This window comes from Dipodomys spectabilis, unplaced genomic scaffold (assembly GCF_019054845.1).
Source record: "Dipodomys spectabilis isolate Male_0828 unplaced genomic scaffold, ASM1905484v1 ptg000092l, whole genome shotgun sequence".
In the NCBI taxonomy this organism is placed as follows: domain Eukaryota; kingdom Metazoa; phylum Chordata; class Mammalia; order Rodentia; family Heteromyidae; genus Dipodomys; species Dipodomys spectabilis.
The window spans coordinates 833,434-856,709 of NW_024870769.1; the positions used below are offsets into that span (position 1 = coordinate 833,434).

Genomic DNA, 23,276 nt, shown 5'->3' on the forward strand with positions numbered 1-23,276 from the left:
TCCCCAGCATCCAAAAATAAAAAGGAAAGAAATAAACATAAGAAAATTCCATGTGCCCATCAACTGTGTAAAATCATGAAAAGATTTACCATCATTTAAAATTTCTCTATTTATCCCTCAAAAAGGGATAAGTAGAGGCTTGCTGGGACAGGGATAGTATAGTCTGCTAACCTGGATGGGAAGATTACACAACTCTTAAAAGACATAGTTATCCCTGTCTTTTAGCTTTGCCTTTTAGGGTGGTTATCTAAATTATGTTCTATCTTTTTAATCATCAGAAGCAAAGAACTCTTAATTTTCCTCCAAAAAAAAAAAAATCACATTCAAGGAAGTAAAGTTGGTAGCCTTGAGCAAAAAAGCCAAGCAATAGTTCAAGTCCCTGAATTGAAGCCCCAGTACCAACACACACACACACACGCACACACACACACACACACACATCCTTTTGCTGGGCTGTGATGGCTCACACCTATATTCCTAGCTACTCAGGAGGCTGAGATCTGAGGACTAGGTTCAAAACCATACAAAGGAGAGAAATCTGTGAGATTCTTATCTCCAATTAACCAGCAAAAGCCAGCAGTGGAAGTGTGGCTGAAGTAGTGGACTGCCAGCCTTGAGCCAAAAAGCCACATGTGAGTACCAGACTTTGAGTTCAAGACCCACTACCAGCACATACATATATAAAAATAAAGTTTCCTGTAAGTTTGATGTTACGGGGAGAAACTAATGTTATAGAAAATGAGATGCCTGTCCTTGTTTAATCAAGTTCTGCCATTGTGATGCTAAGCAATCCACTAAACTGACCACCAAATGAGCTACTCTTATGCTGCATAGCAGGCCTTTTACAGAGGCTGGCCTCTGCAGAACAGGAGAGGATGTATGTCCCATGCTCTAACTACTATGTGCTGTTCACAGTAAACCACTGTCACAGGTGCTCTCTGAATGGCCAAGGTGAGCTGCAAACGCACACAGGATGATAGCCTCATGAAGTTATTTTAAAACGCAGCCATACCTTAAGAAAATTAGGTCAGGTCTAATGAGAACCAGCCAGTGGCTTTACTTATTCCTATTATCCTGTTCTCTCTGCTTGTTTGTTTTTCCTGGAAACCTGTCATCATAAATGCATTCTCTTTAAAATAATGGGTAAGAATTTAGGAAATAAATATAAGGAAATAGAAGATAAACTATTACCTCTTATGTTTTCCTTATGGTAGAGTTATAATAGATGCCAACCCCCCATCCCCAAAATCAATACCAAGAATTTTTTTCCTCCACATAATCCATTAGATATACTTTTCTCCCCTGCTTTGAAACAGAAATAATTATTTTCTACAAAAGCATCTCTAAAGCAAACATACTTTATCCTCTCCAGGGAGAGGAATGGTACAACAGAAGCAGCGCTCGGGGGACCACAGCAGAACACAGCTGCCATGGCTCATATTGGCATCTCCATCCCTCCAACTCCTCTACAATGCCTTGGTCTTTCCTTCTTGCCTTCCTTCTTTGTAATTCCCAGGCTGGGAATGCCCAGTGATGTCTGCCCTACTTCTGGGAAGATGAAAAATATAGCTGCAGAAACTGCTTGATTTTTCTCTAATATTTCAAAATGTTTCAAGTCAGACCTTGTACCTTGAAAGAAAAGGAAAGCTTTGAAAGCAGGTTCAATCACTTTCCACAATGACAAATATCCAATGACTGGATTCTAGTTATTTTCTTCCCATTTGAAAGAATGAACAACTATGGGACAAAAGAAAACAATGTTAACAAAATTGTATTCCTATGAATTTCATTGTTGCTTCCTCTTTGGAAGTCTCATTGCAATTTGGAAGTATTGTTGTGAATTTAATAAACAAATGGTAAATTATCATAGATCAATGAAAATTTCAATACTGGCTGCAAAGGAAGACCTAAATGTTTGGCTTATTATTGTTCTTTATCAGCATTTTTCTACTTAAAAGTTTAAAATATGCCCATTCACAATTCATCTATGTATCAATTTCACCAGATAGTTTCTGCCTTATATTATCAAGAAGGGAAAGGTATGCATGTAGGTAATTATAAAATAAGTACAGTATGTATATGTAGATCAAATCATTTAACTAAATCATCAGTAGGCTGCTTTTAAACATCTCTAAAATTATTTTTGCTTTTAAAACTCAGCTTGGTAGGATACTGTATGAACTGTTAAATCGTTTCTTTATTCTTTCATGCAAGTAGCAACAAAAATAAATGCTTTGTCACAAAACTCTTGGCTTTTCCATTTTCTATTCCATTCTATTCAGTTCAATTTTTCCACTTATATTTCAATACCAGTGACTAATCATGTCATCTTGTTCTGTCTGAGCACAGCAGGTCCTCAGTTGGGACCTAAACCTACACCTTTATAACTAAGCCACTTTTGTGGGAAAGACATTCCTCTCTTGCTTGATTGTCTCCTCAGCCTCTGGCAGGTAAAGGAATGTAGGAATGTAAGAACCCAGATAGGCTCACCTCAGCTCCCAGGACCATTATTATCTTCCCATGGAGTCCTTCTTCATAGCCACCAAGGCCACCATATGGCAACACTTGGCCCCATATGGTTCCATCTCACTGAAAGGGGTGCTCGAGAACATAAAACGCTATTGTATACTTTTATTGCAGCCCCTTCTCCTTTACTCCATCTGTCTTCCATATGGTTTATGCAACTCTATTAGGATCTTGCACACCCAGACCTCTGATAATGAGGACCGCCAACCCAACCAAGGAAAAAGACCATCACTGCTGTCAGTGAGGAGCTTCAATTACTATAAATACCAGATTCATTTAGTATTCAAACTAAAACACACTGCCAACCACTTTTCCTTCAACTTGCATACCATTTATTTTATGTTTATATTTAAACAACATTTTATCAACAAAAACTAATGGTAGTTTTTTTTTCCTGTTTGAAGTTCACAGAACTTGACTTCTGTGCAGGTGTCCCTATGATATGCATATTGATTATTCTCTACACAACTGACTTCTTAATTTTTGTATAAAAAAGTTGTTACTTTGCTTTTTTTTCAAAGGTCTCTACAAAACAGTAAAGTTTTACACACATCCTTCCCTTTAAACTCTAAGGAAATGGGGCAGAAATCATCTGAGGCTGATTCCACCTGACCTTTCCTGTCCCATCAAGACTGGGGCTATGAAGATCAAACAACTGACCAGCCCTGCTCCTCTCTGCTTTGTGTGTATTGGACTAATGAGATATATTTGACCCCAGTGTTGGCCTAACTGAAAAGAAAGCAGGAATCAGTGTTATGAGACATTGCTCACATCAGCATTCCCAACAAGACGCAACTCCTAGCATCCGTATTAACAAAGGTGATTTGTCATGTCTAGTGTTAAACAATGAATCTTAGGGAGCACCTGGGCCATTTTCTCAAAAGTAAAGAGAATAGGCTGGAGCATAGCTCAGTGGTAGAAAGCTTGTCTAGCTTTCAAGAGGCCTGGGTATCACAAGGAAAAGATAAGGAGGAAAAAGTGAAGAAAATTAGAAAGAAATAACGTAATTATTAAATAACACCTATGCTTATAATGTTAAGGCACTTAAGCACTCACCCTTTCAAGGTACATCACCTTTAATTTGTTCTAGTCTTTCCATGACAGGTAAAATGCCTGAACTATAGTTCAGACCTCTTGTGTAAAGTAATCGGGGAAATTATGCCCAGTTCTGTGATGGTCGCATCTGATGGTGAGAGTCACTACAGTGCTCAAATGCACAAAAAATGCAATGTACCTGAGAACACTTTTACCTTCATTGTAAAGTGTTTGTGTGTATGCGTGTGTGTGTGTGTGTGTGTGTGTGTGTGTGTACACAAGGAAACTATTGATCTACCTGCCCATTATATGCAAAATAAAGTACTGACTTAGATTTTGAAATCAAATAATAGTGCTAATGTAGAATACATGATTGGATCACATTCATGTATTTCATACATCATTGTTTTTCCTATTGTGCTTTATAATGCAATATAGATCCAGGCATCACTCATGTTCAGACAGAGTTATAAGAATGGGAGGAAACTCTTGATCTCACCTAAGCTGGGATTTCACAATCCCTCCTGTAGTCAGGACCCATTTAAACATTGAAACAATCCTTTGATGCAATCAGAATACTGCAAACTGAGCGTGCCAGTGGTGCTAGAGTAGCATCAGAAAGGGTGCTTTAGTCAGAGGATTAAGTTGCAAATTTCAAGCTACTGCCCGAGGCCAGTTTATTGGAATAGTTGGTTCAGACTGGAACAAATTTGAAACTCTGGTTAAGAGAAACTAGTACTCTCCTTTCTGTGATAATGAAAATGATGGGCAAGTCATTTTGTAAATGGACTAGTGTTTTCAAAAGTGCATGGATGAAAAACTAGATGGTATTTTGCTCTCAAGCTGAATAAAAAGGACAAGAAGTCTGATCAATGAGGCTTACTTGAATTATAATTTCCTGTCTGAAAAGCTGTGAGTGTCCCTTTCCGCACCCTCCCCACCCTCCAGGGCTTGCTCAGAGCAGCAGTTTGTAAACCACAAAGTTATGGCTAAGCATGCCTTTGCAGAGTAGCTGTACTAGACATTTCAGCAGGGAGGGTGGTTCCCACCCACCCCACCCCCAGCTCAGCACTTCCTTCCAGCCAGGTAACAGCCTGTCAGCCCCTTCCCCTTTCCAGTGCACAAGGGCTATTGAATGCTGGCCTCTTGCCAATTGCCTTTAGGTAAGCATTGGTAAAAATTACTGGAGAAACACACACATCTGCCATCGTATCGTTTTCTTTGTACAGCTACTTCCCAGGCAGCTGCTTGGGAACTACATGTGTCCATTTACTGGATTTAAACAAACAGCACGAGGCAGAGGGGAGTCACACAAAGCATATGGTCTTTCAGCCCACCCTGGTTTCCTCGAACAGTAGGAGCCTCACCCAGGATGCTGACAAGAACATGAGCAGCAGGAGTCTGGAAGGAACACCCCCCCCCCACCCCCACCCCGTACCTTACCTGTTTCTTTGTCCTGGACTTCCTCCAGGTGCAAGTCATTCAAAAGGTGCTCCAGGATCTTCTCCGGGGTCCCAGACACTACCACATATCTGTCAGAGAGCAGAGAGTCCACTGAGTCGTCTTCCGTGGAAGACTGCGAGCGGCTGCTCCATTCATCGTCCTCATCCTCCTCATCGATGTATTTGAAATAAGGCACATCGAAGGTAGGCAAGGGCAGCTCTCTGTCCGAGAGTACCGCTGAATCTTTCCTCTCTAGATGAGGGTCAAAGACCCTCAGCCGGGAGCTGCCCATTGTGAACGGTTCCTGACAAAGGCATCCCCTAAATGCTAAAAGATCTGTGCCATCCCCGTCCTTTCACTGGGAACTGAGTCCATCTGGCTGCTAAGAGCTCTGCAGTCAGCTAGAACGCCAGAGAGGCGGAGAGAAAAGCGAGGGAGGGAGGGTGAAGCAGACAGAGCAAGTGAGAGCCAGGGAAGGGAAGGCAGCAGGGAAGGAGAAAGCAGCGGCAGGGGAGAATCTCACCTCCCTTCGCCCTCGGCACTCCCCGCGGTGGGGGCTGGGCCACAGCCCAGCACTTTCTTCAGCACCAGGACATTCCGGTCTTGCTCTTTAACCTGCACCGTCGTCACTTCATCCTCTTGCTTTAATTGTGGATGGGATTGATGGATGGGAGAAGGAAAAGGGAGAGCAAATTAAAACAGGAGCTAACTAGAGCTGCAGTGGTTAGCTGCTTGACAGCATCGTTTCTTTATAAAGATTCATAAGCATTTGAGAGACTTTAAAGTATTTCAAGTGAAATGGGGGGGGGGGATGTGAAGGAAGAGCTGGGGCTTACAGAGTTTAAAACAATTGTGTGGACAATTTGAATTTGAAAACACAAGGTTCAAAGTTTCAAAAGGCTTATCATGCGAACTGCATATGTACTATATTCTTCTTTACCAGGCTAATGTTTCTTTCTTTTCTTCAGACAAGACCTGGCTATGTAACCCAGGCTGGCCTTGAATTCACAAGATTACTACACCTCAGTCTCCTAAGTGCTGGGATTACAGGTATGTACCACCACACTTGGTGGGTAACTTTAAATACTCTATTATGATTGCAAAATCATAAAACATACATCGTTGAAACACCAAAATAATGAGCAGAATCTCATTTTAAAAGGTAGGCAAATAAAACCTACCTACTGGATTATTCAAATCATCCTTCCTCCACCTCCCCCATTTACTCTTCAAATTTGTCATGTGCCTGTTTAGTCAGAATATAAGCAAAAATGGGTCTCTAGTTAGAATCTCATCAGATGTCACGGGCCACTATACTGACTTTCTTCACCTCAGTCCCTTTTTAAAAAGGAGAGAAGGCTGGACCATCATTCATTTCTGCACACACAGCTTCCACAGCCCACAGCCAGTGTGGCTCGCTGACCTGGCTCTGTTGCAGAGGACAGTCTCTGCTGACCCAGCAGTGTGGACTAAACTCTGAACTGTGAACACTTCCAGTGTTTAGCATGGAGCTCTCTGATGTGCAGCGCCCCAAGTGTGAAAGCAGCCCAGTGGAAAGAATTGTAAGGTACACGCAAGAAAATCTACTGCCTGTATTTCTGATCATTTGAACAAAAAGATTAAAGGAAGAAAAGTTGGCAGATTTTACTGTTAAGGTGATGTCACCTCTGTATTTTCATTTTTAATTTTATTTTCTTATCTTTCAGTACAAAGGGGTTATCTTTCAACAAACCAGTTTCTAAGTACAAAGCATCTTGATTAGCCATGTCACCTCTCTAGAAAGGGAAAGCCTACTGATCAAAAATCCTACCTATGATTTGGTACAAATATAAGGAGGAGACCCTGCCCCCACAGATAGATAAAAGTACCATATCCATGTCTTCTAAAGACCCACTGGATGTCAATGTGTTTTATGTACCTATCCTAAAAACAGAAAGACACTTATCTGGCCATAATTGCCAACCAAATCAGTGATTAGAATTGTGATTTCAACTCCAGGTGTCCTGATTTCTATGAAGTCTTCCCAATTTTTCTTAACAACAGATAATACTGGTTATTGCAAACTGCAATATAATCTCAGAATCATTCTTTTTATAATCTGTTAGTGGCAAATAATTTTAGTATGTAAAACTGATGCAATGCATTTCAGCAAGGTCAGATTCACGGTGTCTGTGGCAATTAATGCTGGATATTCATTGTTCAACTCCCAGAGGAGGCCCGTGTGACTCCCGGAACATGAATACCAATGTGTAATTGCTATCTTTCATTTCTCTAAAGCAGTTCTTTTGTTATCTGTGTGGCTGAAGTGAAATGAAGTAGCTGAAGAGAAAGGGGTATATTGACCAAATAAAAGTCTGAAGGCTGTGATACTGAGACACATGAAAGAGACAAATAATTCTATTATTTGAATGGACAAAAATCTTCCCCTGGTTTTCTCTAGTGGTAAACCAATACTCATTTTTATGTGGGCTGCTGTCATTCTGAAGTACGTTTTACATCCTATGTGCACGTGATATATGGCATGATTAACTTCTGAGGGCTGCGCACATACATATGGATGGGCAGGGTTCTCTAATGTCTGTGTAAGTGACATGTATTACATGGCTGTGCACGCAGCAGCTGGACTCTCCTGGGCAGGGGAAGGGCTGAATCAGATTGAAGTACTATCAATAGCATCTTATGTCACTGTAATAGGTTCCATTTTGAAAAGCTGTTAAAAAATAAAGAAGAGAAAAGAGCAGAAAAATCAATGACAGAAGGGAGATTTAAGTTCCCAAAAACTGCCATGAAAACATAATATCTTATTGTATTATGTCCAGCTCTGCGGAAGGAAAGCTATTGCAATGCTTCCTAATCCATGCCCTTTTCTACTCTTTTTTTTTCCTTCAAAGACAAGTGCCATAGTTGAGGTTCTAGGCAAAATTTCTTCTAGTGTCTAACTAAGAGAAAAAGTATTAAGAGAACTAATAATCAAAAATATCTTCAATCACTAATATTTCATGAAATGTAAGTCAAGAATTAAAACACTTGATTGACATTCATTTATGCAGCAAATAGTGACAGCCCACTTTGGGTAGAATACATTGCTGAACATCAAGTAGCAAGCACAGTTGAGTAGGACAAGTGGCCCACTCTTAAGTAAGTTAACAGGCTCCATGAACACCTAAGTGTAGTTTATGGGAGCCCTAATATACTAAATGCTAAATGCAAGGGATAAAGTAAAAGTAGAATCCACAGTATTTAATAATCAAAACTGAGAACAAGAGATTCCAGAGTAGTGGTTATGATAAGCTGCATGAATGTAGTTTCAGAACTGACTGGACATTCGTAGATATTTGTCAGGTAGTTAGAAATAAAATGGTAGGTCTCAAGATAAAGGTCAGGGATGAAGAAAATTTGTAAATTATTGACATTTTAGCAGCAAGTGAGTCTATTAAAGGGGAGCAGGAAAGAGAGGAAACTATGAATATAAGGAAATAAGTGAAGAAAAAAGAAGGGAAGAGGAAAGTAACACAGTCATAGAGATGGTACCTATGGAGACTGTGAAGAACAAATGAAGGTAAGCAAGACAAGCTGAGGAGAACCAGGAGAGCCAAGGAAAACACTTACCTGCCTGTAAAAATTTCAGAGATGGTAAGTGTAAGGGAAAGTGACACTGAGACAGCTTACAGATCAGGAGGTGGTTAGAAGCGAGGCACCAGCTACTGGGGAAGCAGAGGCAGGAGGATTGCAGTTACAGGCCAGCCTGGGTGACACTGAAATCCTGACTCAAGATAAAATCAATAGCAGAGCACTTGCCTATCATACTTGATGGCCAAGGTTCTATCAGATCCTCCTCTGGGACTCCCCAGAGGGAGGGGGAAAAGGTGGGAAGCATTAAGGTGCTAGTGCAGGAGATGGGAAGAGCTATCCTGGGAGTTCCATTGTGTAGGGAAGGAGTCACTTGAGGAGGCTAGGCTCCTACCAGGGAAAGGTAGGAAGGAGGACATACTAGGAACAACTGACCCAAGGAGAAGGAAGACTGGGAAAAGGAGACGTAAGATAAGAAGAAGCTGTTTGATGATGAAATAGCTGCTAATCTTGGCAAAGTGGAATTTGAGACATCTTTTGGAAGGAGAAGCGGGTGGTCTAAACAGGATATTATTGGAAAAGTAGCAGGGAGTGTAACCAGGGATAAACGAGCTATGAAAAGAGGATTGCAGGTAACTTTGTGAACTGCTGAGGCTAGAAAACACATTTATGCTTTTATGACTTTCTACTTGAAGTGCTTTGAGGCCTTGAGAGGAAAATAGAGAATGACAGGGCCCAGGCAAGATGAGGGACAGACCAGAAAACCACAGGAAGCCATGAAGGGGGTCCCTGGACTCCCTCTGTACCACTGGGAAGCCGGGAAAGAACTGATGAACTGTGAAATCTGGGGACTGCAAACCACCTGCTGTGTGGGTTAGGGCACAGGCTTCTGTCAGAGAGGCAAACACCTGAAACAGCAGTTCTGCCTGACAAAGACTCAGGAAGTGGACAGGAACCCCAAAAGGGACAGGTTTGGGGCTTTGTCCACCGACAGGTTCCAGAGATTCAGCTCCCTTTACTCTGGTAACTTCCTAAGTGAGAAGAGCACTAAGACTATCTTTTGTTAAAGTGTAGGCCTTTGGTCCTCAGTTACTGAAGCAAAGCTACAAAGGCCAAAGATAGTCTTTTGTTATTCATAATTTTTTCCCTGTAGCAGAGTTTATGTTAATGAAGTAATTAGAGAAAAGTCCCTAAATTATTACACTTTGGGCCTGCCAGTTGCCTGAGGCTGGAACTCCCAGCCTCAGCCTACACCTGTAAGGTCGGGTTGGTCACCAGTGGCTAAAGACCATCAATCATGCCTACATAAGGATGTGTCCATAAAAACCCAAAAAGAATGAGTTCAAGGGGCTTTCAGGAAGGTGAACAACAAAGAGGGTATATCCCAGGCTCCACAGGGAAGAAAGCTCCAGTGTTCCCAACCTGGCCCTATCTATCTTTCATCTAGCTATTCATCTGTGTCCTTTAAAACTTTCTTTACAATAACATAAGCATCTTTCTCTAAATTCTGTGAGTAAAAAGCATTCAAATGCAAATGGGGGTTATGAAAACCTCCATATATAGTCAGTAGGTCAAAAGCACAGGGAGAACAACCTGCAACTTGTGATGCAGTTCTCAAACTGTGCATCTGATGCTTCTTCCAGGTAGACAGTGTCAAAACCCAGTTGAATTGGAGGACAGAGCTGGGGTTCACGGCAGAAATGCTTGGTGTACAGGGACACTATCCACACCCACCACAGAGATGTTTAAATCTCTGTGTAGGTTACTTAGAAAGAGAACAAGAGACAACAACAACACTGTTTCTGCTCTGTTTTCAGACCCTGACATCTTAGAGTTGGCCTGGTACTCACAGCTAAGCCTTGGGGGTCTGTTGCAAATGGTTCTGTAGGAAATCAACCCCACACAAGGCCAGAAAACCTTTCTGTGATGAGAGAAGACAAACCAGAGGCACTCAGTAATTCCTTCTGAACACAGACAGGATGAAGGTTGTCTGGCTCACAAGTACTGAACAGTCCCACTAACAATGGTGATTACGACTTCTTTTTCACCAGTGACAGCTGTGTCTTTGCCCTAGTCTGCCCTCTCTCTAAGGAGGACAAGACTTAGGAAATACTCAGAGTTGCCCCATTTCTTGACAGTAATCCAAGCAAAGCCCCACATTCTTAAGCCCTTCCCTGGGTCACCTTATGCAAAGCCAACTCTTACTTGTCCTTTCTTCTAACACCCTTTTGATCAATGGGAAACCGTAAAATCAACCTAAAGTCAATTTCCTAACTCACAGGTAACTGCAACCCTGTAGTTAGTTAGCCCAGCATTTAATTGTCCTACAGACAATACTCCAAAAGCTAATGATGGTAGCTTTTCACCATAGAGAAAACCCAGTTTGTCCACTGAAAGTGCATTTGTAACAGTTACTTGAAACTATTTTTGCTGCCCTAAACTAATTCAAAGTTACAGGGAAAAAAGTCTGGCATCTGTGCTTCCATTTTTTGACAGTCATTATACTAAGCCATTTTCTCTATAGTCACTTTACAATTACCTTGGATTCCAAATAGGACTAATCCATAACATCTTTATGGTAAAGCCCCTATGGAACAGCAGAGTCTTTTAAATACATCCCTCATGTAAGAAATTGAGGGCAATTACCAATAACCATCAGGCTGCATCCTGGAGCTGCAGAAATTATTTCATGGAAATTAAATTTGTTCCTTTTAAGTGTGGGCAACTTTTCCAGAACCACGGAAAACCAGAACTAAGATAATGGCCTTTCAGCCAAAGCTGTAACTGGTACTCTTAAAACTAAGCATACCTCTATTTCCTTCCATTAAATCTTCCTATGCTTACACCTAAGGTTCAGGTTTAAACACTTAAGATGACTGAAGATAAACTTAACTACTGTCTTCTCATGGCATCATGTCACAGAATGTTCTTTTTCTGCCATAATTCTTTCCTATCACTATATCTACATTTCCTATCACTATATTTACATTTCTCACACTGGACACAAGAATTGAGATTCATTAGCTATGCTAAGTTCCAGTAACATTTCTGTGAAAGATGCCGTGCACCACAGTTTTCCATGATGTGAGGTCTCAGAGTAGCTAACAAGAAACCCACTTCACTCACTGGTAGATGGTGAGTACACCTACAGATGTGGTTCAGATTTGACTCAAGGGCAATGACAAGGTTTGAGATGCTACTTTGCCACTGGCATAATGGTAAAGGAAGCAGCAGTTCCAGAGTTAAGGGTAAAAAAGAATTTCTTTGTCCGGGTAACAGAGTTGTACACAGAATATTCCTGTTGGTGATGGCTAGGAATGGGGCTCAAGATGGTGAGGCAGGAGCCAGACAACATAGCTACTAAGCAAAGTGGGGATGGCATCCTGGAGGCAAGGAAAGAGGACTGACCAAGGCACAGACTTCAGGAGAGGAAGGATGGGTTTTGGAAGTTGTGGTTAGGATAAAAGTAGATGACTTGGTGCTAGTGGCTCATGCTTGTAATCCAAGTTACTCGGGAGGCTGAGATTTGAATATTTTGGCTTGAAGCCAGCCCAAGCAGGAAGGTCGGTGAAACTCTTATCTTCACTTAACCACCAGAAATGCGGGAGCGGAGCTGTGGCTCAAATGGTAGAGCATTAACTTTAAGCAAAAAAAAGCTTAAGGCCCAGGCTTTGGGTTCGAGCCCCAGGAGGGACCTCACTCTTGGTAATGCTGATACATAAAACATGAGAAAGAACTCCCAGATTACATACACTTTAGCCCCAAGGTCTGCAGAAGCCAGTTCTAGTCTCTACAGTCTGGAAGGGATGATGAAACAAACAAGGATCTCTGACAACTGGCCAAATACATTTTTCACACCTTTGCCTGTGGGGATATTACTGCATTTGGAACGAGTGGGAAGGTGGGGAAAGAGGAAGCACAAACATAAATAAGTGTTTGCAGCTGAAAGTAGGGTGATGAGAAAGGAGAGTGATTTACTCTTGAAATCCCAGGACCTTCTGAATCAAGCCCATCAGGTGCTGAGCAATATCATAGAAAAAGAAGAGTGACCTTGGAGCCATGAGAGAGAGAATCCTCACTCCCCCTCCTCTTGTTTGCTCACTAATTTGCATGTTTGATGTGAGTAGCATGTGCTGGCCTTAAGAGAAGCAGAAGGACCAGCCGGGCGCTGGTGGCTTACGCCTGTAATCCTAGCTACTCAGGAGGCTGAGATCTGAGGATCGCGGTTCAAAGCCAGCCCGTGAGACTCCTATCTCCAATAAACCACCAGAAAACCGGAAGTGGCGCTGTAGCTCAAGTGGTAGAGCGCTCGCCTTGAGCTGAAGAGCTGAGGGACAGCTCCCAGGCCCAGAGTTCAAGCCCCACGACCGACAAAAAAAAAAAAAAAAAAAAAAAAAAAAGAGAAGCAGAAGGCACAGTCCCTGCCTTCAAGATGGCATCATTCAGGAGAGAAGGGAAAGCAGGAGATTGGACTCAGGTGATGGGTTCTTTGGACATCCTGTCTAGACAGAGGAGATAATGCAAGTAGAGGATTAGCGGCAAAAGACTTATCAAAGGAGCTTCCTTAGATAAAGTGATAAATGTGAATTTCCATATGATATGATTTGTTCCTTCTGGGGTTCATATAGACTTTGGGTGAGACTGGAATTTATCTAGAAAAATGAGTTTATGCATAAAAATTCTATATGCACTGAGTCGGGGTGGTTCACACCTGTAATCTTAAAATGCTCAGGAGGCTAAAATCTGGGGATTAAAGATCAAAGCCAGCTCTGACAGGAAAGTCTGTGAGACTCTTATCTCCAATTAACTACCAAAAAGACAGACGTGGAGGCATGGCACAGGGGTAGAACACTAGTCTTGAGCAAAAAAGGTAAGAGACAGTGCCTAGACCCTGAGTTCAAGCCCTAGTATAGGTACATATATGAAATAATCCTACATGCTTGCAGAGAATTATCTTAGTCCATACTGCCCATCTGTGAACCCTATCAAAAAGGAGCCAGGGTCATGCTGTCCCAGAGGATGCCAGCCGCTGCTTCTGAGGAATACTTGAGAATCTTTTCCATTAAATGAAAGCAAGTAATTGTACTAATATTCACAGTCCTAAACAATCCCTTCACGATCACTTTTTCTTGGTAGTTTTGGTGATATTTGAAAACATATGCACAACCAGAAACTTGGTTCCGGACAATATAAATTGAGACCTGCTAAACTATGAGCATCAATTCTTGTATTAAGCTTTTGAAAATAAGTATTTTTATAAATCTGTAGGTGTTTTTATATTCCCCAACTAAGGCTATCTTTCATGTTAGTAAGTGAAAGAAAAAAAATTACAGTTTTAGTGTAGAAATACCAAGGCAGAGCATGATTGTGGGTGTTAGTCTAAGTCAGTGGAAGAAGGTGCTGGTTCTATTAGGCATTTAGCACTCATAGGCAAGATGGCAATGTAGTCAAAGATAAATATGAACTGCCCATCTGAAGAAGGGATGAAAGACCGGGAATAAAGAAAACTTGAAGCTCTTAGCTGTTTTAATAATCCTGATAGGCTTGATTCAGAAGGTGCTGGGATTCTGTGAGTAAACCATCCTCCCTCTTTATCACCACCCTACTTTCAGCTGAGAACACTTACTTATTTCTGTGCTTCTTTCCCCACATTCCCACTCATTCCAAATACAGTAATATTCCCACAGGAGAAGGTGACCAGTGGCTGGAGATCCTTGCTTCTGCAGACCTTGGGGCTCTGTGTGTACATGTGTGTGTCTGTATGTGCGTGCGCACGCCAGTCCTGAGGCACAGACTCAAGGCAGGGGCAGAGTTGCACCTATGGCAGGGACTAGGCAGAAGGAGGAGCTATGTGTTGGGACCATTCAACCTGGGGCTCCCTAGCCATGCAGGTTAAGTCTAACATAGGTGCAGCTTCCAGGATACAAGCTGCCTTGCTCTTATGGACTCATGAACTGGGCAGACATTGAACTGTAAAATATAAAATTTATGTTATGTAAATTTTACTTCAGAAAGAAAAAGAGGCAGACATGAGTCTGTGGACGTGGGGATGATTGGGATGCATAAGACTTTGAGCCAAGGACCACACTAGAGGTCTGGGAAACGTGCCCTGCAAAATCTCATACAGAGTCAGAACATGTAAGACACGGAAGACCAGGAGAATGAATGACAGTGGATTACTTTCACTCTGTGAGCCACTCTGCCTCTTGGAAGAGAACTCTGGAATTGCCCACAGCTTTCTACTAATGTAATTTTCCACTTGTGGGCAGGGGGATAAAGAAGCCTGACTGGCTCAGTTTGAAGAAGTAACAGAGGTAGAATGAGCCATCATCTCGCAAACTGAGGCAGAGTATGACACCAAGGTTATAGAACCAGTGAAGATGATTCTGGATTGAGAATGAGGGCTACGTACTTTCCAATGCTAAAAATTCTTGCCTCTATTCTTTTCTCCTAACTAGAAACAAGGCACTGTGGCTTAGCCATTGCATATCTCTTGCCATCTTGTGCTGTGAAAATCCAGACACAGCAAACCCAACTACTGGTGCCCGCATCTACTCTTTGCATATCCTAAATATGTGGGCACAGCAGAATTGGAATACTCATCTGAAAAAATAAATCTGTTCAAGGCAAGAAGAATTTTGTCTCAGATTAACCTTCATTGAATTTGCTGACAATAATTCATTTTTTTCTCATGGAAAAACATTTTTTGAAGAAAAAAAAGGACAAAAGAACATTGCTGGCATGATAGAACTGATTAAGACAAAGATTAAGTGAGCAAATGTGTGTCAAGATGAGCCATTAAGATTATCAGACCACAACGGAGCTGGCCTAACAAATTCATCTTTGTACAGGTTACACTGGCAGAAGGAGAGTAATTAAATAATGATAATTGGTTCTTTATTTTTTATACCATATGTATTAAAATTAATAACTCCAACGAAACCCTAATGGGAATAACATAATTCATTACCCCCAAATATATAAAATCTAGATAAAGTCTGACAGTCATAGGAGTGAAAGCAAGCATAAACTTGTAGAACTCAGCCAAATGCCCACAGAAAACCAGCAAATATGACTTCATACAGGGCTCTTGGCTCCTTACTACCCATAAGAATTATTAGACCATAAAATGAGATGTCTAAGAACCCTAAAGCTTGAACAATCCTTGGGATTTGGTGCTATGGCCGACTTCAGCTAGTAGAGCAAGCAGAAGAAATGGGGTAGATTATAACATTTTGAAACACAAAGTCAATGGCTTTTCATCAAAAGGACTTTTCTATTAGCTTGATGGATCATTTGAAAGGAGAAACATACCCAGGTAGGATTTTAGAAGTGCTTACTGAAGGACCTATCTACAGAAGTGTAGGCAGGTTCCTGGAAACTAAGAAAAATTACTGATAATGATAGAAATGAGCTAGTTACCCACTGTGGCTGGGAGAGTAAGCCAAAATAAGAGTGAGTAATGGGTCCTGTAGGGGCTGGAGGCATGATGGACAGAAGGAGCTGCAGCCACTGCCAGACTGTGGGAGGAGGTTGGACATATGGGAAGCAGCTGCCTGGCCCCTCTTCTTTCTGGGGCTGAGTCCTATTCCCAGCTAGATGTTCTAAGTGATGCGGCCTACAGGAGTGGAGACTCATTGCCCACTGGCACAGGGCAAAGGTGAGAATGCAAGAGAGGATGCAAATGGGGACACACTAGCGCCGTGCACCTTCCATGGTTTCCAGAGAAAACATATGACCTGTGTCAATGCGTTAATTTAAAACTAGATCACTGGGGTCATGAAGTCCATCTTCCCGCTGTCAGTAAAACAATTCAGAAATCTCAACTTTGGAGTACAATGTGTCAGCATTTCCCCTTTTAATCCAATTCCTACACGCTTCCTTATCTTAACTCTTTCTTGTCTAAGACCTACATGCATTTACTATGATTTAATTCCTATAGCTTGCTTTATACTCTTTATCTTTTTATCTGACTTTTGAAAAAAATAAAATCACATAGGTGCTATTGATTTTTACCATAAAAGCTTAAATTTTAGAAAGTCTTTCCCAGCTGGTCCTCTAGTTCCAATGTAGAACTTCTTGGTTGACAGCTGGATTAGGGAATAGCGATGGAGGCCAGAAGATGGGGAAGAAATGGTACAGCCAGTTCCAATCTGATGCTAGCTGCATGGGAACAGGCACTTGGTTTATTTCTCCATGTCATTCCATCTCGTAGAACAGTGCCATTAAGTGAATGACTGGCCTCATAAGTAATGAAAAAGTGATTGGGCACCATAAATCAGAATGGTCCACTATCAAGCACAGAGAAGCTGGCAGAGGCAATCAGGTAGACTTTCAGACCCAGGAGAACTAAGACCACACTGTAGAATGAAGAAGAAAGAGACGTTCAATGGAAGCCAGCAGAATTCAAGATCTAGACCATATGTGGTTAAGGAGCCAAGCCTTCGAAGTCAGATGTAGGCAGAATCTGAGTTATGGGCATAGCCCTTAGTGAGAAGAGACAGTTCAATTCTGACTCAGATGTGGTCCCCCTTCCCATCTAGGGGGATGCAGGACTTTCTCTCAGAGAAAAATCTAGGTTTGTAGCTGCAGACAAGATCTCAAACTGTGCTGAGAAGAAGAGAGTTTTATTTATTTATTTATTATTAATTTTTTTGTCAGTCATGGGGGCCTGAACTCTGGGCCTGGGTGCTGTCCCTCAGCTCTTCAGCTCAAGGCGAGAGTTCTACCACTTGAGCCACAGCGCCAGTTCCAGCCTTTTCTGCTTATGTGGTGCTGAGGAATTAAACCCACGGCCTCATGCATGCAAGGCAAGCAGTCTACCACTGAGCCACCTTCCCACCCCAAGAAGGGAGTTTTAAAGCATGTCTTATCTAAGACCAAATCTTGACAACCATCCTTCAGCTGTGTTTCTGGGAAAAGAAATACACTCCTCAAACTTCAAGGCATCATTTGACATATATGGCCATTATACCCCTCAGGGATATGTAGGCACTCAAAAAGATAATGTATGCAAAAGGCATACTGTACTCCCATTCTGACTAGCTTTCAACTTCAAGGACTAGGTACATTTAACTTGTTTAACAACCCATATGCCTTACCAAGACCCTTTCCACTAAAGCCCATGCCAGGGGTATACTCTTCGTCTCCCTATTTTATGGGAAATAACCAATTGTTAACAGCATGAAAATTAAGCTCTGATGATGATATTACTTTCAAAGAACATGAATCCACATTTGCAAAAACAGACCTGTCTTGGAATTTCCCCTTACTAGCTGGCTAATCTTACTGAAGTTTATCTCTTGAAACATCAGTTTTCCTGCCTGACATGAGATATTATCTACTTTAAAGTTCCAGTTGAGTATTTGACATAGAAAACCCCCCTCAATAGAATGATTCAGAAAAACACAAAATATATTGTAATATGCAGTCAAAGTACACTAACACCAAAGTACTGCAAAACCGGGTGTGTTTCAGGGCCTTCCTACAACTTTATTCATATATATGTGTATAAGATAGCAACCAAACTTAAGAAAACACACCCAGAAAATATATCATCAGATGCCCTCTTTCAGGGCATCTTACAAAGGTCTGAAGATGCCTCTTCCGGGGTCTGAAACTCAGGTAAATTTACAACTGATTTTTGATCATACAAACAGCTAATTCAGAAGCTGAAATTTAAAAAGCTAGGTTTCATCCCTAAAGAGAACCAGCAGCACTATTCTTCAAACTTAAATAGGTAGAACAGAAAGCACAAAGTAACACACTTTAAAAGCAAACAGTTTTCAACTCAAAGAACTCTCTATTCCTCTTTCCAAGTATCTTATGCAGGTACACATATGCAGAAGTGTGTGCCTGAGGATCTGCATATATGTGTGGATGTGTGTGTATGTGCATGAGCACATAGGTATGTTAGCTTTAGAGAGCAAGTAGTAATGAAACTTGTCTACTATTGAGGCAAGTTATGGAATAAAGAATTCCTAGTCACCATAGCAACTGCTAGATCACATGGTATGAGGAGATAGGAGGCATCTTAAGTAAACACTCCTGGTTTTTTGTGTGTATTTTGTACATTCCTGGGTGTTTTGGGAGCGACTTGCCGTTAGTCTCAGCAGTAACCATCTCAGAAATTTCATTTCACAGTTGGAAATAAGACCAGAAGAAAGACAATGTGTCACTGCTGGTATACCAGTAAAGTTACAGAAAGTTGGATTCAAAATATGTTAAGAGAATTTAAAACACAATGTAATATTGCTAGAATGATTTGGAAGGCAAGCAAAACAAACTAAAAGAAAAAAAACACAGGGAGTTTAAAGGAAGATAAAAAGTTAAAATAAGGCAAGAATGAATTTGGTTGCATGAGAGGTTTTTTTTCTTGCAGTCAGGGGCTTGAACTCAGGGCCTCATACTCTCCCTTAGCTTTTTTTGTTCAAAGCTGGCACTCTATCACTTGAGCCAAACCTCCATTTCCCGCTCTTTGCTGGTTAATTGGAGATAAGAATCTCATGGATTTGTCTGCAAGGGCTGGTTTTGAATTTTTGTCTATAGCTCTCAGTCTCCTGAATATCTAGGATTACAGGCATGTTACCAACACTTGGTTTCTCTTTTCTTTTTTTCTTAGTCGAATAGGTAGGGAAAGAAAAGAAGTACAGACTCAAAAGAAATAGATGTATTTAAGTGATAAGACAGAAGAAAACAGTGGGATTTTTTTGGTCCTAGTATTACTATGCACTTGAGGTACCAAAGGTCACAATCCTTGCATAGAAATCTGCCAGGTAAGATCCTTCCTCTAGGACTTGTGACACTCATGTGAAAGCTGTGCCTACTCTACAGAGGAAGAGTTCTTTTCAAGGTCTGTCTACATTGCTGACCAACTACAGGTGATAGACTACTCTGCCTTTTCTGCTTTCCTTCTTCAGGTTAATTTTCTAGGACAGAGAACTTTTCATTTGAAATTTGAAGTCTCCAATGAACTGGACTCCTGGATTTAGTGCAATTCCAGATTGATTGATTGATTGATTTACATATTTGGTTTGAACTTTGAAAATATTTTCTCTCCCCTACAATTACCTTCTCTACCACATCCAGTTCTACCAATGTTGACCAAAAACCTATTTCTCAGCACTGGCCATCAAAGTTCAAATCAAACAAGGAGATTAAGCTTCCAGAGCACATTCTTCATGAAAGAGCTTGACATGTAGGAGATATATATGCTTACATTTTAGAACAGCAGTGCTTTGGAGCTAAGCTATGGGTAATGGTCAGACAGGGAACCAAGCCAAAAGCAAATAACCAGAATATTTTCTTGGTATTTCCAAGAGTTCAAAGCAATTAAAATCTACAGTTTGTTTTTTTTTTTGGGGGGGGGGTTAGTTTTTTAGTTTGTCAACATTTAGGCATTCCATATCTCTGTCCTCTTCAGGACATTCTGAACTTAGAAAAACAATTCCAAATATTTAACAACTCTACTTAAAATGTGGTTTTAATAACCCAGTAACAGAGACAGTTCTAGTTGGATATGCTAGATCAGCCATCTGTCCCATATCAGCACCATTTCATGAAAAATAAATTTTCAGAAGTTCTATCAACAGGAATATTTTTAGAACATAAAGGAACAGAATGATTCTTGGCAATGACAGACATATTTGATTTTTTAAAAGTTAAAAAAAGAGAGGAAGAAGAACTACCCAAAGCTTTCTGTGTTATCGATCCATACCCATTAAAAATGGCAACATTAATGGGTGCTGGTGGCTTAGATCTGAATCCTAGTTACTACTCAGGAGGCTGAGATCTGAGGATTGCAGTTCGAAATCAGCCCAGGCAAGAAAATCTATGAGACTCTTATTTCTAATAAACTACTCAGAAAAAGCCAAAGTAGCACTGTGGCTCAAGTGGTCAAGTGCTAGCCTTGAGGAAAAGACTCTCAGGAACAGTGCTCAAGCCCTGAGTTCAAGCCAAGCCCAGGACTGGCATGCACACAATGACTTTGGAGTAGGGATAGGAGGTGGAATAGTGCAGAGTAGGGTATATGTGTCTTCAAGTTAAGAAAAGACTTTAAATCTATAAAAAACCTTAGATTTCTAATAACCCAATTTAATTGATGGGAAACCTGAAGCTGATTCATTAAATCTATGCTCATATATTTAATATAGGGTGGGACTTGTTAACATTTCCATTTCTCCAGAATAAAATATTTTTATCATAATAACAAAATAAACAGGGCTGGGATGTAGCTCAGTGGCAAAGCGCTTGCCTAGCAAGTGCAACGTCCTGGGTTCGATCCCCAGTACCAAAAAAGAAAAGACAAAAAAAAAAAAAAAAAAAAACAAAATAAACTAACCTAAGAAAAACTATGCCTGTGATATGCAACCAAGAAATCTTATTTTTAGATTACACAAATCACAGCAAGAGAAAAGACCCTAGTGCAAACCCAAAAGAAACTAAAAAAGAAATAATGTTGAATATCTGGCCACAGAATGAAGAAGTGTTCTCTAATTTTAAAATAACTTTTGCAATTAAAATAAAATGAACAATTTCATTCACAAGAAAAATAAACATGAAACAAATGGGGGAAAGCTATATGCAACAAATACGACAACATTTTGTGTTCTTTATGTTTGAAAAAAATAATTCAAATTAGTGATAAAAATCATAGTGGAAAATAAGAAAGGAGATAAATAGATTAGTTATAGACAAAAGAGAAACTGGTTGATGATGTCGGTTGTAAATATTCAACTTTGCCAGGAAAGATACATAAATTTGAACAAGACAGCATATAGTTCCCTTTCTCCTCCTCCCTCCGAATCAACCAGAGAAAAATACTCAATACTAACTACTCAGTGAAGATGATTTCATGTGGTGCTGATCTTAAGAAAAAGTTATGATTGAGACATGGCTCAAGGGGCAGAGTGCTTGCCTACTGAATATGGGGCCCTGGTTTAAAATTTAATACTACAAAAAAAAAGACACCATAAGCTTTTAGGAAAAGTTTCTGGGCAAAAACATAAAAGGGATTAACACAGTTCATGCCTGTCAATTACAAATATGCTAGCCATTTATCCTTAAAAAAAGCAAACTTAGAAAAAATTTTGTACAGTTGAGGACGACAGATCCCTTATACTAGCAGAATCTGGAAAACGTACTTGCCCACAAGGAAAGGAGGATGAAGTGCTATAATATCACAAGGAAAATGTCTTAATGCACCTATGGGGGATAGCTGGGAAGGAGAAGAGTAGGTAGTTATCTCTTTCTTTTTGCTTCCTTGTAGTGATCTACTATTTCTCAATTCTCCACAAAAAGTATGTATTACTTTCTGAATTAGTCATGTTTTTTTTTTTTTGGGGGGGGGGGGTCAGTCATGGGACTTGAACTCAGAGCCTGGGTGCTATCCCTGAGCTCTTGAGCTCAAAGCTAACACTCTACCACTTTGAGCCACAGCGCCATCTTCAGTTTTCTAATAGTTAGCTGGAGATAAGAGTCTCAAGGTGACTTTTCAGCCAGGGGTTGGCTTCGAACTGTGATCCTGAGATTTCAGCCTCCTGAGAAGCTAGGATTACAGGCATGAGTCACTGGTGCCCCGCTTCTTAGTTAGTAATTTTAAACAATATTTCTTTTTTTTTCAGTACTAGGGTTTTGAACTCAAGACCTCATGCTTGCTAGGCAGGTATCTACTACTGAGCTGTATGTACCTCCAGTGTTTTGTGCACTGCCTGAACCACAATCTGCCTATTTTTGGCTTCCCATCTTAGGTGGGATGACAGACACATGCCACAATGACCATTTGTTGAGATGAAGTCTCAAGGACTTTCTTTCCAGATTGGCCAAGAACCAATCTCGGCTCCCATTAAGCTTAGGATGACAGGCATGTGTCTCTGAATCCAGCTATGGGTTAAGAGGTAGCCTCAACAACTTTTCTGCTTGAATTGACCTCAAATTATAATCCTCCTGTGCTCAGCGTCCCAAGTCAATAAAATTATAGGCATGAGCTACCAGATGCTAACTACCAATAAAATAACCTTGAGCAGAAATTCCCATAAAAAGTCCTAAAAAGTTTCACAGCACTGTGTTGTTGTTTTGTTGTTGGTGGTGGTCATGGGGCTTAAACTCTAGGCCTGGGCACTGTCCCTCAGCTCTTCAGCTCAAGGCTAGCACTCTATCGCTTGAGCCACAGTGCTACTTCTGGTTTTCTGGTGGAAAATTGGAGATAAGAGTCTCAAGGACTCTCCTGCCCAGGCTGGCTTTGAACCACAATCCTCAGATCTCAGCCTCCTGAGTAGCTAGGGTTACAGGTGTGAGCCTCATGTGCCTGGCTCAATACCATCTTCTGAACTGTTAAATACCCGTAAGCCTCTTTCAGATGAAGCTCATTTTCAGGAACAAACAGTCATAAAATAGGCTAAGGCCTATATAAAACATACTAAAATATTTTTAAATCATACTCTTTAGATAGAAAATGAGGAAGCAGGAATGTTAAAATCCAAGACTATATAACTTTTAGAGAGACTTGAGATCAGTGGTCGTCCCCATGTATCATTTGTATCCTGACTAATAATCACCAAGGAAGTAAAATAAATGCTTAATTTAGCAAATACCACACAGGAATGTGAGCAAAAACTTGTCTGAAAAATTAGGCTGACTCCTTTCCTCACACAGAATCATTCTTTCTAGTCAACTTTGTGAGTGCCTGGCCAGCAGGGATGCTG

The 23,276-nt window shown here is 40.8% G+C and overlaps 1 protein-coding gene across 2 annotated transcripts in view; it reads right to left on the reverse strand.

Annotated features, from left to right (window-relative positions):
* Nucleotides 1-23,276, reverse strand: part of Rapgef5 (Rap guanine nucleotide exchange factor 5) — a 235,875-nt gene that overhangs the window by 72,723 nt on the left and 139,876 nt on the right. For both annotated transcript variants that reach the window (XM_042684977.1, XM_042684978.1), the window contains 2 exons: nucleotides 5,528-5,646; nucleotides 5,005-5,093 (listed from right to left, as the gene is read on the reverse strand). In XM_042684977.1, coding sequence (XP_042540911.1) covers nucleotides 5,005-5,093; nucleotides 5,528-5,646 — 208 coding nt within the window. The remainder of the gene's footprint in view (nucleotides 1-5,004; nucleotides 5,094-5,527; nucleotides 5,647-23,276) is intronic.